The 12,507-nt window shown below is 36.0% G+C and overlaps 1 protein-coding gene across 9 annotated transcripts in view; it reads right to left on the bottom strand.

Moving 5' to 3' along the window:
* LOC148082700 (sickle tail protein homolog) overlaps positions 1-12,507 on the bottom strand; it is a 102,955-nt gene that overhangs the window by 24,168 nt on the left and 66,280 nt on the right. For 8 of the 9 annotated variants that reach the window (XM_087789969.1, XM_087789966.1, XM_087789965.1 and 5 more), the window contains 2 exons: positions 3,257-3,452; positions 176-374 (listed from right to left, as the gene is read on the bottom strand). In XM_087789969.1, the coding sequence (XP_087646095.1) occupies positions 176-374; positions 3,257-3,452 (395 nt within the window). Of the gene's footprint in view, positions 1-175; positions 375-1,999; positions 2,247-3,256; positions 3,453-12,507 lie in introns of those variants that run through there. The other variant, XM_087789972.1, reaches the window with a different exon arrangement.

The following is a 12,507-nucleotide window of genomic DNA, read 5'->3' on the forward strand; positions in this document are numbered from 1 at the left end:
CTTTAAGATGAACTATAAAGTTGTTTTGGTAGGAATAACAAATAAGGGCTGAGACTTTTCTGGTATGATTTTCAGGAACCGAGTTAGGGGCAGATAAGAAAAAGGAAATCCTCAAAAATAAAAATCCACAATCTTTTTTGATTTCCCAAGTCGTTGGCTACGCTGGACTGTTTACCTGACGTCCGTGAGCTCGTAGTACATGTTCCTCATGTCGTCTTTGACGTACACTGCCACGCTGGGCGACTCCAGCATCTTCATGTTGAGCTGGTGCGGGAAGGCACTTACGAACAGCGCTCGGATGGTGTCGATGCTGGTGATCTCATTGGGCATACGAAGCTGCTTGGTCTCGTCGCCGTACTGCAGGTACAGCACACCTGCGCAAGAAGAAAAGTCGATGACACTTGACACTTTAATCCAAATATCCAAGACACTTGACACTATAAAATCCAGTCAACATTAAGGTTCACTATTTCACTGTATGTGGGAGTGTCCAATGGTTTTTAATGTCAGGCGTTAGAGTGGAGTAGAAAGATTATTGTAAAATAAGTTTCACTGAATACCAGACGCTTTATTCTGAATATAAGACCCGATGCAAGGCTAAACTTTGTACTATTCTTTCACGCAATAATGTGGTTCCTTGCAGAATCCCTCAATGGCTTATATGAATGACTTTCTATGTGTCCTTGGAGAAAATCATTTTAAAGATTTTGAAGAAAATATCAAAAAATAAAATATTAAACATATACTGTATATATACATCTTATTCCATTGTTTCATTCTGTACTAATAACACAAAGAAATCCTATGCTGTGTTAACAACACTGGCAATAACAGTTTCGGATTCTTATTATACTGTCAAGAAAGTTTTTTTCATGGATGAATTTGTTATGATACAGTGATGCTTTAATAATAAATGTTATCAACCAGCCATAGAAGGCAAGTTTCTCACCACCTCTTCCATCTGCTGGCTTGGAAAAAACTCTTAACTGTCATTGGTTATGTTAATGAAAAATAATGAATCAGCGCACATTTGAAAACAAACTTAAGTATCAACTAATATTTATTAACATTATTACATCAACATTCATTAATAATGAGTTTGCTTGACTGCTATAAGGGACAAACAAACATTAATTCTTGTGAATCATTGTTATAGATGTTGGTCAGTAAGTAAGTAAGTAAGGTTATTTGTAAAATAGGAAGCGAATATCTAGCGTAACTAGATGAAAAAGCAGAGCAACTGAACCTCTGAACTCTGGGTGTGGCCTCTGTAATGTGCTTTAAAAAGCAGATGTGTTTCCACAAATGTGAGGCCACACCTTAACGGCTCTTGCATAAACAACACCGGAGATAAGAGCAAAAAAGATTTGACAACAGTTTGTTGTTAAGAATTTTAATGGCTTAGTAACAGGAAGTGTTAGGATGAAATCGTTTTTTTTTTTTCTCACCCTCTTTTACAGATTTGTTGAAAACAGCAGACTCTCTAGCTGCAGATATGGTTTTGGTTGCTGCAACCACCATAAAAAGACCAAGCCAGTAAAAGCTACCAGATGTCAGTGAAATATTACACAAGATCCTACATGTTCAATGAAACCTAGTGAGACAGAAAGAGGACAAATCAAGGAAATAAAAAAGAGCAAACGACTCAGCACTTTCTAAGTATGTCTGGAAACAACTTACACAAAAAAAATTCTTTGCTCATTAAGAAGTTTTTCTATCCAGATGTTCACGTCTAATGGAGTAATGGATGCTGTTGATTGATCATTCTTTTTTTAGTTATACATATTAAAAGAGAACGTCAGGGCTCCAACATGTGTTTGCAGGACTAGAACCAATGCATCCATTTACAACTAAGCAATATAATATGAGGTGAATGCTTAAGTCAAACTGTACTTATAGGTCAAAAACATAACTCTTTCTGAAAAAAAAAAAACTTGTAAAACTTAATAAAAAGGGATTTTATATTCAGAACATAGTTGAGAGATAAAGTAATACTCACAAGTGGAAATAGTGCCCTCTTGTTGACGCAAACTTCCACAGTTTCAACCAGGGTGCCCAAAATGCCCGATGGGACCAAGAAAAGTGAGTGTTTGTGTGTCAGACTGGGAGGGACAGGATAGCAAAGTAGTGCCCCTTTTTTTTCTCCACCCCCTTCATCCTACCATAACCCCTCGCTGTCCTTTGTCCTGCTGTTGTTCAAGAGCACGTGTGCGGCTCTGACTTGTTGCATGACAACTCAAAGGACCCACACAGTCGCAGCGATCTTTTAGTAACCCAGAACTATAGAAATGTAAAATTATAATAGTAAAATAAAATGCTATAATCTTTGTTTCATGATTCATTTTTGTTCTAAATCCCAGTTTTGATGTCTAAATCTATTTTATTCACACCAAACTTGATCATGAAACTACAAAAGATGTTAATTTACTTTTAGTTATATAATGGATATTCCTTCACCTTTTTAAAGCTGTGAAATCAAATGAATCAACTATTTACAAGAGTGCGGTTAAAGGTCTAAGGAATAAATAAGCATTCATTTTACTGTATATTTCTCTGCATTATTCATCTTCTGCCTTGTTCTTGTAGGTCTGATATTTTTCTGAACATATTAAAATTCATAATTTATATAATCTTCTTCTTTGTCATTGTAAACTTCATTTAACCACATTTATAGTTATTATAATTATTATTTCACATTAAATAGTAACACTTTTAAGAGTCATCAAATTCGTTTTTTCAAGTTTAAAAATTCTGGCCAAAAATAGCCAAGTAAACTTGAAAAATGTAGGTATTGTTACTGAAAATGGATCAATAAAGTGAATGATGATAAGCTGGTAAATTGTGCAGGTAATACTAAAAAGAGAAACATTTTAGAGATAATTAAAACAAATAAAAATAGAAATGGAGCACAGTCTTAAAAGTGTTGTAAAAATACTATAATGGATGCTTTGCACTACATATATAGGGAGGTGTGGTCGCTGAATTTCAAATGTTGCAACAGAGAAATACTAATAAATGTTTCAAGTTGAAACAGGTAAATTTAGCTTCCAGAGTTTTCACTTGATCCTGAGATTTTAAACAGTAACAAAAAACTGGTCTGTGTTTTGAACAGTTGTGCTTCCCCTTCAAGTGGAAACAGGGGTGTGTTTTTTAAATGGTTATAAATGCACAATATATTTGATTATACATACCAAAGAAAAGCATTTTTAAAAGACCAAGCTTTCTATTTAACAATACAATGAAGCCCACAACTCACCGAGCGACCGGTCCTTTGTCTGGTTTGTTGATTTGACCACCGGCAGACTGGCACGAATGCGGCTGCCCCGGGTGAAGGCTGTGGGCGCGTCGACTTCTGACATGGCTTCCAGTGAGTCCAGTGAGGCCAGAGAGAGGTGGTCAACTTGTTCGCCAATGCTGGACTGTGGGCTGGCGCTGTGCTTGGGGCTTCTGCTCTGTGGTAATAAGATAAAGGTAAAGGTAAGCTAAGGTTCTTCTAACAATGAATAATGATGCAGCAGTGCAGTTAGATAGAAGACGTAAAGAAACGTGGGGAGCAGCAAAAAAAAATAGATACATTAGTGAAGACGTGCAAAGTAAAGCACAGTAAACTACTATAGAAGCAACATTCCGTTATAGAGTAATGTACATCATAGTTAAACATTCTTAGTGATTAGAGGTTGAGGTTTTACAGGTAATAAATACTTCTAAATTATACATTTTTTGTAAGCAACAGTGCAATTGTAAAAGCCGAACAACTAAAGCACTAACACAGTATTGTTTAATACAAAAACTTTAAAGAGACAATGTCAGTAGTTTGTAAGTCAAATACACAGACATTCTCTGACAAATGAACACAAATCAAGACTGTAACAGCACTTATTGGACAAAGTTAAATGGCCAATTAAGGTTAAAACGAACAAGATGAAACACAGATTTGGACTCCAGCACTCGGTTTGAAAGATAAACATGCGTAACCATGCTTCATGAAAATGGCCAAATTTCAGATTAAAGTTTTGAGGATTTTTATTTACATACCAGACTCTGTATGACTTTGTGTGTGCTTAGAAAGCTATTCCATATTTTACTGGAGATTTAAGTAATTAATGACACACCAATGTCTATTTTTTGTACAACATTGATCTTATGTGCATTTAAAATTGAAATCATGGATTTCTTAAGGCCTTTAAAAGTATAAACACTCAAATACATTAAGTCCAATGGGAAATATTTTGATTTGAGGTAGCTTTAGTAAAAAAAAAAGAAAAAAGAATCACCAACTTGATGAACAATGATCTACCTGATGTGGTCATATTCACAAAGAAAGATAATGTGAGATGAGACTGTAAAACCCACTGAGCTTTGTGTCTTTGTAAGGTGATCCACAGCACAAGGGTGAGGTGGGACTAAGACCAAGAGGTCACTGCGAACAGTGGTTTCTTTATGTGATAATGTTCTCAGGCTGGTCACTGATGCAGCTTTGGACTTGAGAGTCCAGATCCCCTTAGGAATCTTTCCTGCATTCACATGTTCACATCTCAAGAATGAGCAGACCAGTAGAAAAATCTCAGCGGTTGACATTTATTACTGACATTAGTCTGGATGCACAAAACTACTCACACTCACACGCTTTGTCAGGATGCAAAGAGGATAAAAGACTGACTAACTGTGTGTGGCAATTGGATTTTCATCAAGAACTTCTGAATGTCAAGTTCACAATGAAGGGAAGAGAGCATTTTCTGGGAAGACTGGTGAGGAAAAAAATGAGAAAAAGACACAGAACAGAGATAGATCATGTTTGAGAAATGCCGGAGAGAAAGATGAAGCTGAAAACAACAGACAATGTAATGCATTTAAATTCTTGGTCTAGCGAAGGGGTTAGCGAAGGTCATTGCCACTAACACACAAAAATAAAAATGAAAAATCTTGTTTTAGTCCAAGAAGAAACTGGTTGCCAAAAGAAAGCCTACACTAGCATCAAACTAAACACATCCAATAGCCGAATGTGACCAAAGTTTATTCAGATTTCCAACTTTCTGTGAAACAGTGATGTTGAAGCCACATGCATGATACTTTAGAAAAAGTAGAGAAAACAAGTGACCATAGGAATGTTGCAAATGTTGAAGCAAACTGGAAAACAGAAGGGCGGGAAATCAATTAAAAAAATAGGACAGAGACAGAGAGAGCAAGCGGTCATGAAGGGACAAAATAAAAAAAATCACTGAGACAGAGCATTTCTCTACCAATGTAAGTAAGTAAGTAACAATGTGCTCATTTTACAACAATTGTTGAAAAAGTGCAAACACACAAATAAAATCAATAAAAAATGTTCATCACTCAACAATTGTAATGGCTTATCAGAGGTTTACAGGTAGTTGTTTAAGTTAAATTCTCAAATTTTAAACCTTTTTTTTTTTACATAATAATATCATTACATTTATAGAAATTTCAAATGCTTAAATAGCAAAATTGTTTTTTCAAACATCTGCAAATCAGTAAAATAAATGTAATACATTTTAGGTCAATGTCTTATCAAACCTTTTTATAATAATTGAAATGTATTTGTTTGATTTTATATACATATGTGTTTATACATAATTATAAACAAGTTAGGCTCAATTGTTGTCACCAACCGTCCACTTGGCAGAAGAATACACCCAAACATAACCTCGGTCTGTATTTGTCCCACGCTTGGTGGGTTGCATGTCCTCTGGTGAGAACACCTGATCTCAGGTGGGTCTGATGTTCTTCTGATCTGAGATGCTATTAAAAACTACCATCATGGTGCCTTTCTTCTTTTTAGACAAATGAGCCACACATGTGCTCATGGACGGACCGATGACATCACAAGGTACCGCGTCTTTTGTGTAAAGGCCAAAAACCTAGACAACATGATGGCCACCAGAAAACATGCAGTTATTTAAGGTTTAATAAATGAGTAGAAGATTATAAGTAAATGCGAATGAACAAAGTATTGAGGACGTGAGTTAGCTGTTGGAAAATGCAACCTGATTTATGGCATAAATGAGATAAGACTGTCTAAGTCTGTGACTTCTCTTACATTTATTTTAAAACCCCTTTTTATTGACTGGCATTAATTTTGTTTTTAATGTACTATGCCATTTTTAAATGATGGTTTATCTTATGTAAAGCACCTTGTGACACTCTTTGTCTGAAAGGTGCTTTATAAATACAACTAGTACTATTATTATTTAAAAAAGTGTTTCCAATAAGGTTTTGTTGTTTTTATTTGATGTGATGTTTATATATATATATATATTTTCATTTATCCTGCTATATTCCAAGATTCTATAGACAATGACATCCTCAACCACAGAACCATTTTATGTAATAAAAAAAGTTAATGCAAAATAAAAATTGGGATAATGCTGAGTCAGCAGTCCCACGTTCATTTTGTGTAACTCATTAGTTTACAGGTTTCTATTCTCTCTCGATTAGTCAAGAATGACAAGCTAGTGTTGCGTTTTCTTTTCACAGACCAGTACTAGGCCCTGAGCCGGTAGTTGGGGACTATTGAGACTCAAATTAGAGACAACTATGTCATGAGATCGGTTCGGAGACATCCTTGTCAGGAGGATTCTTAAACAGATTTTGCTGATATGCAAGTTGTAGCGAGAAGTCATTTGAGGAAAAGCATGATGGTACATTCCCGATCTCAACCCTCTGGATAATAAACTTTCCCAGCTTTAATGTGTCACCAGATGAAAACAAAAAACACACTTCTTAAATTAAATAGAACATCGGTAATTATCTCAGCCTTACTTCTGGGAAGTCAAGTGTGCATTACGTGACGCACCTTCAAAGCGTCCTGACACAGCACAAAAAAAATTGCTGAGCCATCACGCAAGTAAATGCATTTAAATGTCCTCGCACACAGATTAATATAGATATGAGTCCTAATGCTGTTAATACATGATCATCAGTTTTTAATCACAGAGGTCACCTGGAGTAGACGTGTCACTTAAAACCACACGTGTGAAGGAATTTGATCTGCACGCTGAATGATTCATGAGTGTATTCAGTGACGGCGTGTCCAAACAGCCTCCCTCAGTCTAATTTCATGTGTCACCTTCGTTGGTAGAGATCTTTTGGCAGAACACGGGGTGTTTACAGTTAATGTTGGCAAGGAACGGAATCTATTCACAGCCAAAGGTTACAGTCATACAAAGGAAATCAGTAAAGTACACATTTCATCAGGATTACATTGAGCACCTTAGATTTATGACACCAAATAAACTTATAAATATGTTTTCTTTTTTGTTTTACTCCCTAAATAATTCATGTTTGTTGCACTTCCAAGTATCCTATGAATGAATGAAGAGTGGGAACTTAACTATCTTCAGATTAATTAATATTCCTCGAGAAAATACTAGTTTAGTATCTCAAGTCTTTTCAAAATAAATAAATATTTTTTGTACAGTAGTTACTATGGATTCTGAGTTAAGATGGGCTTCCTGTGGCCTGAACTAAATTACAGCGTCAATGTTAGCTCACGCAGGCAGGCTCCAGCAGGATAATTAGATCATTCAAATATTTGCACGACAATATCGGATGTTTTAATAAACAATGAAAGACAAATTGTTCCGACGAAACAAGAAGTCGTGGAGGCAGAAGATCAGGACGGGAGGCTCCGCCCTCTTCCGTGGGCCGTGATTAAATAAAGGCCACATAAATTTGCACCTGATGAGAGGTGTTGCTCGAAAGGTCAACAGTTTATTGCAAACATGCACCTCTCTCACGTTCGGACCGCTATTAGCAATCTTGCACCCGCTAAGCCAAACATGCAACAAAAAAAGCTACTTCCTGTCCCAAGCGACCATTTGCCCCTCGAGGGTTACAGATGTGAAACCCGCAGAGCAAACCACTGAATATCAGGAACCTGCTTCAACTTGCTCTCACCTAAATTCCACAGCAGCGTTTTATAGCCTGTTCCAGTGAAAACCATCCAGGCTACGTTTTTTTCGCCTTTTCAGCAATGACTCGCACTAAACGCCACATTCAGTCTGACAGCGATGATGGATGCCCGGCAAAGACGCCAACATCGGGATATAAAGTTGTGAAAAGAGACTCTTCTGGGGAGAAATATGTCTTGAAAATTAATGTTTGGAGAAAAAAAAAAAAAAAGAAAAAAGCCTGTAGTAAATGGATGTTAGTGTCTGGCAAGGTTTGAGGAATTGATCAAATCACTCTTATTGCAGAGTGCAGCACAAAAAAATATAGTGAGAGTTATAGTGTTTCAATAGTATCAACTCCATTCTCTGTTTTGTTTTTACTTATTTTCTTCACCAGATAAACAAATAATTATTTAAGTTGAACGTGTCGACACTCACTTAATATACCATCCACATCTTTTTAAACAATCCATCCACCGTATTAAAATAGACATTTAATCGAGAGTCAATGGCATAGCAAACATAACGTTGGATTGATAACAAGCTTTAAGGATTTGATTATTTATTCATTCATACTATTTTCTTTGTCAAACTCTCTAAAGTAGTTATTGGCTCATTATTTTGGGAACAGAGTATGTCTGAAATGTAGTTACAGCCAAATATATGTCTTTTTAATAGTACAAATATCACTACTATTTCTTCTTCTACTATTACCACTGAGTAAAAATGAATCACGGATAAAAAAAAAGAAAATGTCGAATGTGTTATTTAAAAAGGATGCATTGAATCTGGCGATACAATGCGTGTCACGATTCAGGGTTCATACTATACATTTTGATATTGAAGTACAAACAACATATTTGTAGTATTGTACGACTACTTGACTGGTGTTGCAGAACTAATCGACAACATGACTCTTGAAAGTCGTAACTACTTTCATGTTTTGAAACCAAAATATGTCCAAACATTAGCTTTATAATTACCCTCATTTCCCGATGGAGATCTCCAGAGGGATTAATAAAGTCTATCTATTCTATAGCTGCTGGAGTCGACTGTGTCCTCTGGTCCTCAGTCATCGCCAGAGGAGGTAATGACTTTCTACAGCTAGCGTCCAAGAGTTTAATTCCAACACCAAAAAGTACTAACGCTGTGAATATTTGCATGTTGTTCCATTGTAAATAACAAATCGAATTGTTTTATTTTCTACACACTTTTTTGAAACATAAACCATTAAACAATTGTGGGAAAAAATTAAATTATGGTTTAAAAGCCAAATACATGTTTATTGATACGGTGCTGTTGACTATAAATACAGGGTGTCAAAAAATTATATTTATTATATTGCAATATCAATTTTCTTTGTCACCCCTTTGACCCTTGTCTAGAGAGGCGCTTTACAAATAATCTTTACATACTTTTATTTATGCATCAATTACTGTTTTTTATTGTTGTACTATATAAGAAATGATAAACAATTGGAAAAATAAAATGTCACAGACTTAACGATCTGCACATTTAACGTCAAAGGGTCTACATTTAGCTTCTAAACGACCTGCCGGATGACACGCTGGGCAGAAATGGGACAATCACAGAACAATACATATGAGTGGCTGCTCTCAGTTGGAGTCTTTTTATTGAGATTGAATGTTGTGCTGGGCACAAGCAGAACACCTTCTGCCAGTTTGATGAAGTGACTCGTGAAGTCAGGCTTAACCTTCCAATGCAAACCTGATTAACTTTTTAACCTCGTCAATAATTTGTTGGCTTTGTTTTTGGAGAGCTTTGTAAAAGATGTTTCTTGTTTGCACTTGTCATTTTGCTAATACAGCATTAATATGTTGTCTATCTTTAGGTGCTTTGTTTCTGTGATGAATGAGTGACGCACTTTTGAATTCAACCAGAAAAGTGTGAGAAAGTAAAACAATAGAAAGTAGAAAGATAAGTACATTGGTGGATAGGTTCATTTGTGTAAGTAGATTTGATTAGACTTATATTTGTTTTAATTTGTAATCTTGGGGTAATATAATAAAGATTATTATATGAAAACCAAAATAGAAGAAACATACATTTTAAAATGTTTTTAATATTAAAATTCTACAAGGACCACTGTATGTACTGAGTATTTTAGTTGCCAGTCAGAAATCTGAAAATCCAATTTTCCAATAAAAAAAGAATATCAAAAATGTTGTCATTTTATAGGTCTGAGGCTTCTGATGCCATGAAAACTTTGATATGGGCTTGCATGAGTCTACTTATTTGGATTCTGAATCCTCAAGATGAAGGCATTCTATTATCGACACCTAGTAAGTTGCATTGTTGGTAAAAACAGGAAGTAAGATTCCCAAGTTAAGCCAAGGTGCGCAGCAAACATCCAAATGACAATAACGCACACAAAGTGAGCGCACACCTGAACCAGTAGAACAAGTTCTTTGGACTCACTCTATATTGTCCTTCTAGACGTAGAGGAATGTAAACATAAAGGTTGGTGTGGCTTTTTTACGTCGGGTGTCAATTTGGCGTAGAGAGCGGATTTAGAGTTAACTGTAATAACCTGGTCTTCTTTGTATGCAAATCACATAAACACAAGTCAGTGGTGGCAGTTAACCCTTCACTGACCTGCATTCACCGCAGTTAAGGTTTGTTCTTGTTTGTAGTTTGAATTATAGGTTGGTTAAAAGTCTAAAAGTATGATGGAGACATAATAGATTTAAAAAAAGATTTTTAACTAACGTTAAAAATGCAGTCGCCGAACAAGAGGCCATTTCCAGGAGGATAATTAGGGGAAGCATGAAATGTCAACAACGCAAAATGGCCTTTTAGTGCCAAAAACCTACCAATTTAATTGTCTTTATGACTCGGTGATGCCACTTGTACCAAAAGCTTCACAGTCAAATGACACAACATTAACTGCAAATTCAGAAAGTAGTTAAAAGGCAATAAAAAAACTTTGGTTTCTAAGTTTACACATGATGGAGACAAAAGAAGTTTGGACTCATTACTGACTAAAAAGTCTTAACCACGAGCTTCAAAAAGCCTCGGTCAGCCATGACAGGGTCTGTGTAACGCTTTCACCTCATGGGACATTTTTGATATCTCAAGAATACAGAATACAGCCAATTGACACCCAGCAGATGTGGTGCTCAGGTCTGTAGATGGTTCTAGATTCGCAGCAAAGCTGTTAGGGGGAAAAAGGTTGTGCAGGTGAGCAAAGATTGAAAGAGACAAGTGCCTTCGTTCAAACAACCTGAACTGACAAGTGATATGTAGTGTGAGCCGTCCACACAGCTAAGAGCTTGTCAAACAAGTATATGCTGTCTTTCACAGACACATGCAATCGTTCAGGGGACGTTGGGAGGCTTGTAGTCGGAAAATACTTGAAATAAACAAACGCTTAAGTGATGTTTCTCATGAATATAACCCTTAAAAATACTGAACACCGACACCAAAACAGCATGAATGCAATTTAGGATGGTGCTCAGTGTGTGGACCGAACATCACTCTTTATCCCCCCAGACTTAATGACATTATTCCAAAATCCCACAGTCATCCTTTTTTCTATTCACTGCTCGCACGTTTTCAGTGACCCCCACCCCCCGCATCTACCTCTCCCGCCATGCGTTCATGCTCTAATCCCTCAATCCAATCCCTGCATGACCTTTCAGAAATTGCCTTGTTGCTAATTGCTGTGGTCAAACTGATATTATATCCAGCCAACGTTTAAGAAGTCGTTCTTTTTAGAGGGACCTGAACGCTGCAATGACTCATTTGAACGTGAGAATGAATCATACATAGACATATATGAAGCCACTGTTAGTATAGTTAGTATAATTGTAAAGGTAAAATCCAGCAGCTAATAAGGTAACTTTCTAAGAACACTAAAAGCAATTTAGTGAATTATTATTAAAGCAGACGAGGGGGGCCACATGCAGCCCTCTCACTCTATCTATGCAGTAGATACTCAAATATTCAAATTAATACTATAAAACTGACCATGTAGAAATGTATCGTGACAGAGATCAATTTAGTTACTAGTTCAACTCTATCTATGTTTCAAGACCTCTTTTCTCCTGTTCCTTTTAATTGTACTTTTAATAGATAATGTATTTTTTTTTTAAATATTGTGGCCCCTGAGGAAATTAAATTGCCCAGCCCAGATTTACTTAATCATCTAGAAAATATAAATGTAATTTTAGTATATATAATTCTTATTTTCTCAGGTAGAAACAAATGAGCAATCAAACACCGCTCTCACAGCATTACAAGCCAAACAAGGATAACACAATCTCAAGTTAATGCATATTTTTCTTTTGCATTAATAGTGAGAGTCTATTTAAAAAAATCAATGCACCTCAGCTGCTATGTATCTTCACCCTCTTGTCTGAAAACAGTTATTTAAAGCGACAGAGTAAAAAATCAGAGAGTGCATGTACATTCTTTACACAGCAAGAGGAAGATTTGCCACAATGTTATCAAACAACAAATGCTAATCTAGCACAATTGAACAGTTGCATCCTACTTTTTGTTTGTTCACGAGTGAACGGTATCAAATATATGAAGGATAAAGATCATATGATGTATGAAATTCAGATGTCAGTTT

This window comes from Callionymus lyra, chromosome 4 (assembly GCF_982586985.1).
Source record: "Callionymus lyra chromosome 4, fCalLyr1.hap1.1, whole genome shotgun sequence".
NCBI classification, from domain to species: domain Eukaryota; kingdom Metazoa; phylum Chordata; class Actinopteri; order Syngnathiformes; family Callionymidae; genus Callionymus; species Callionymus lyra.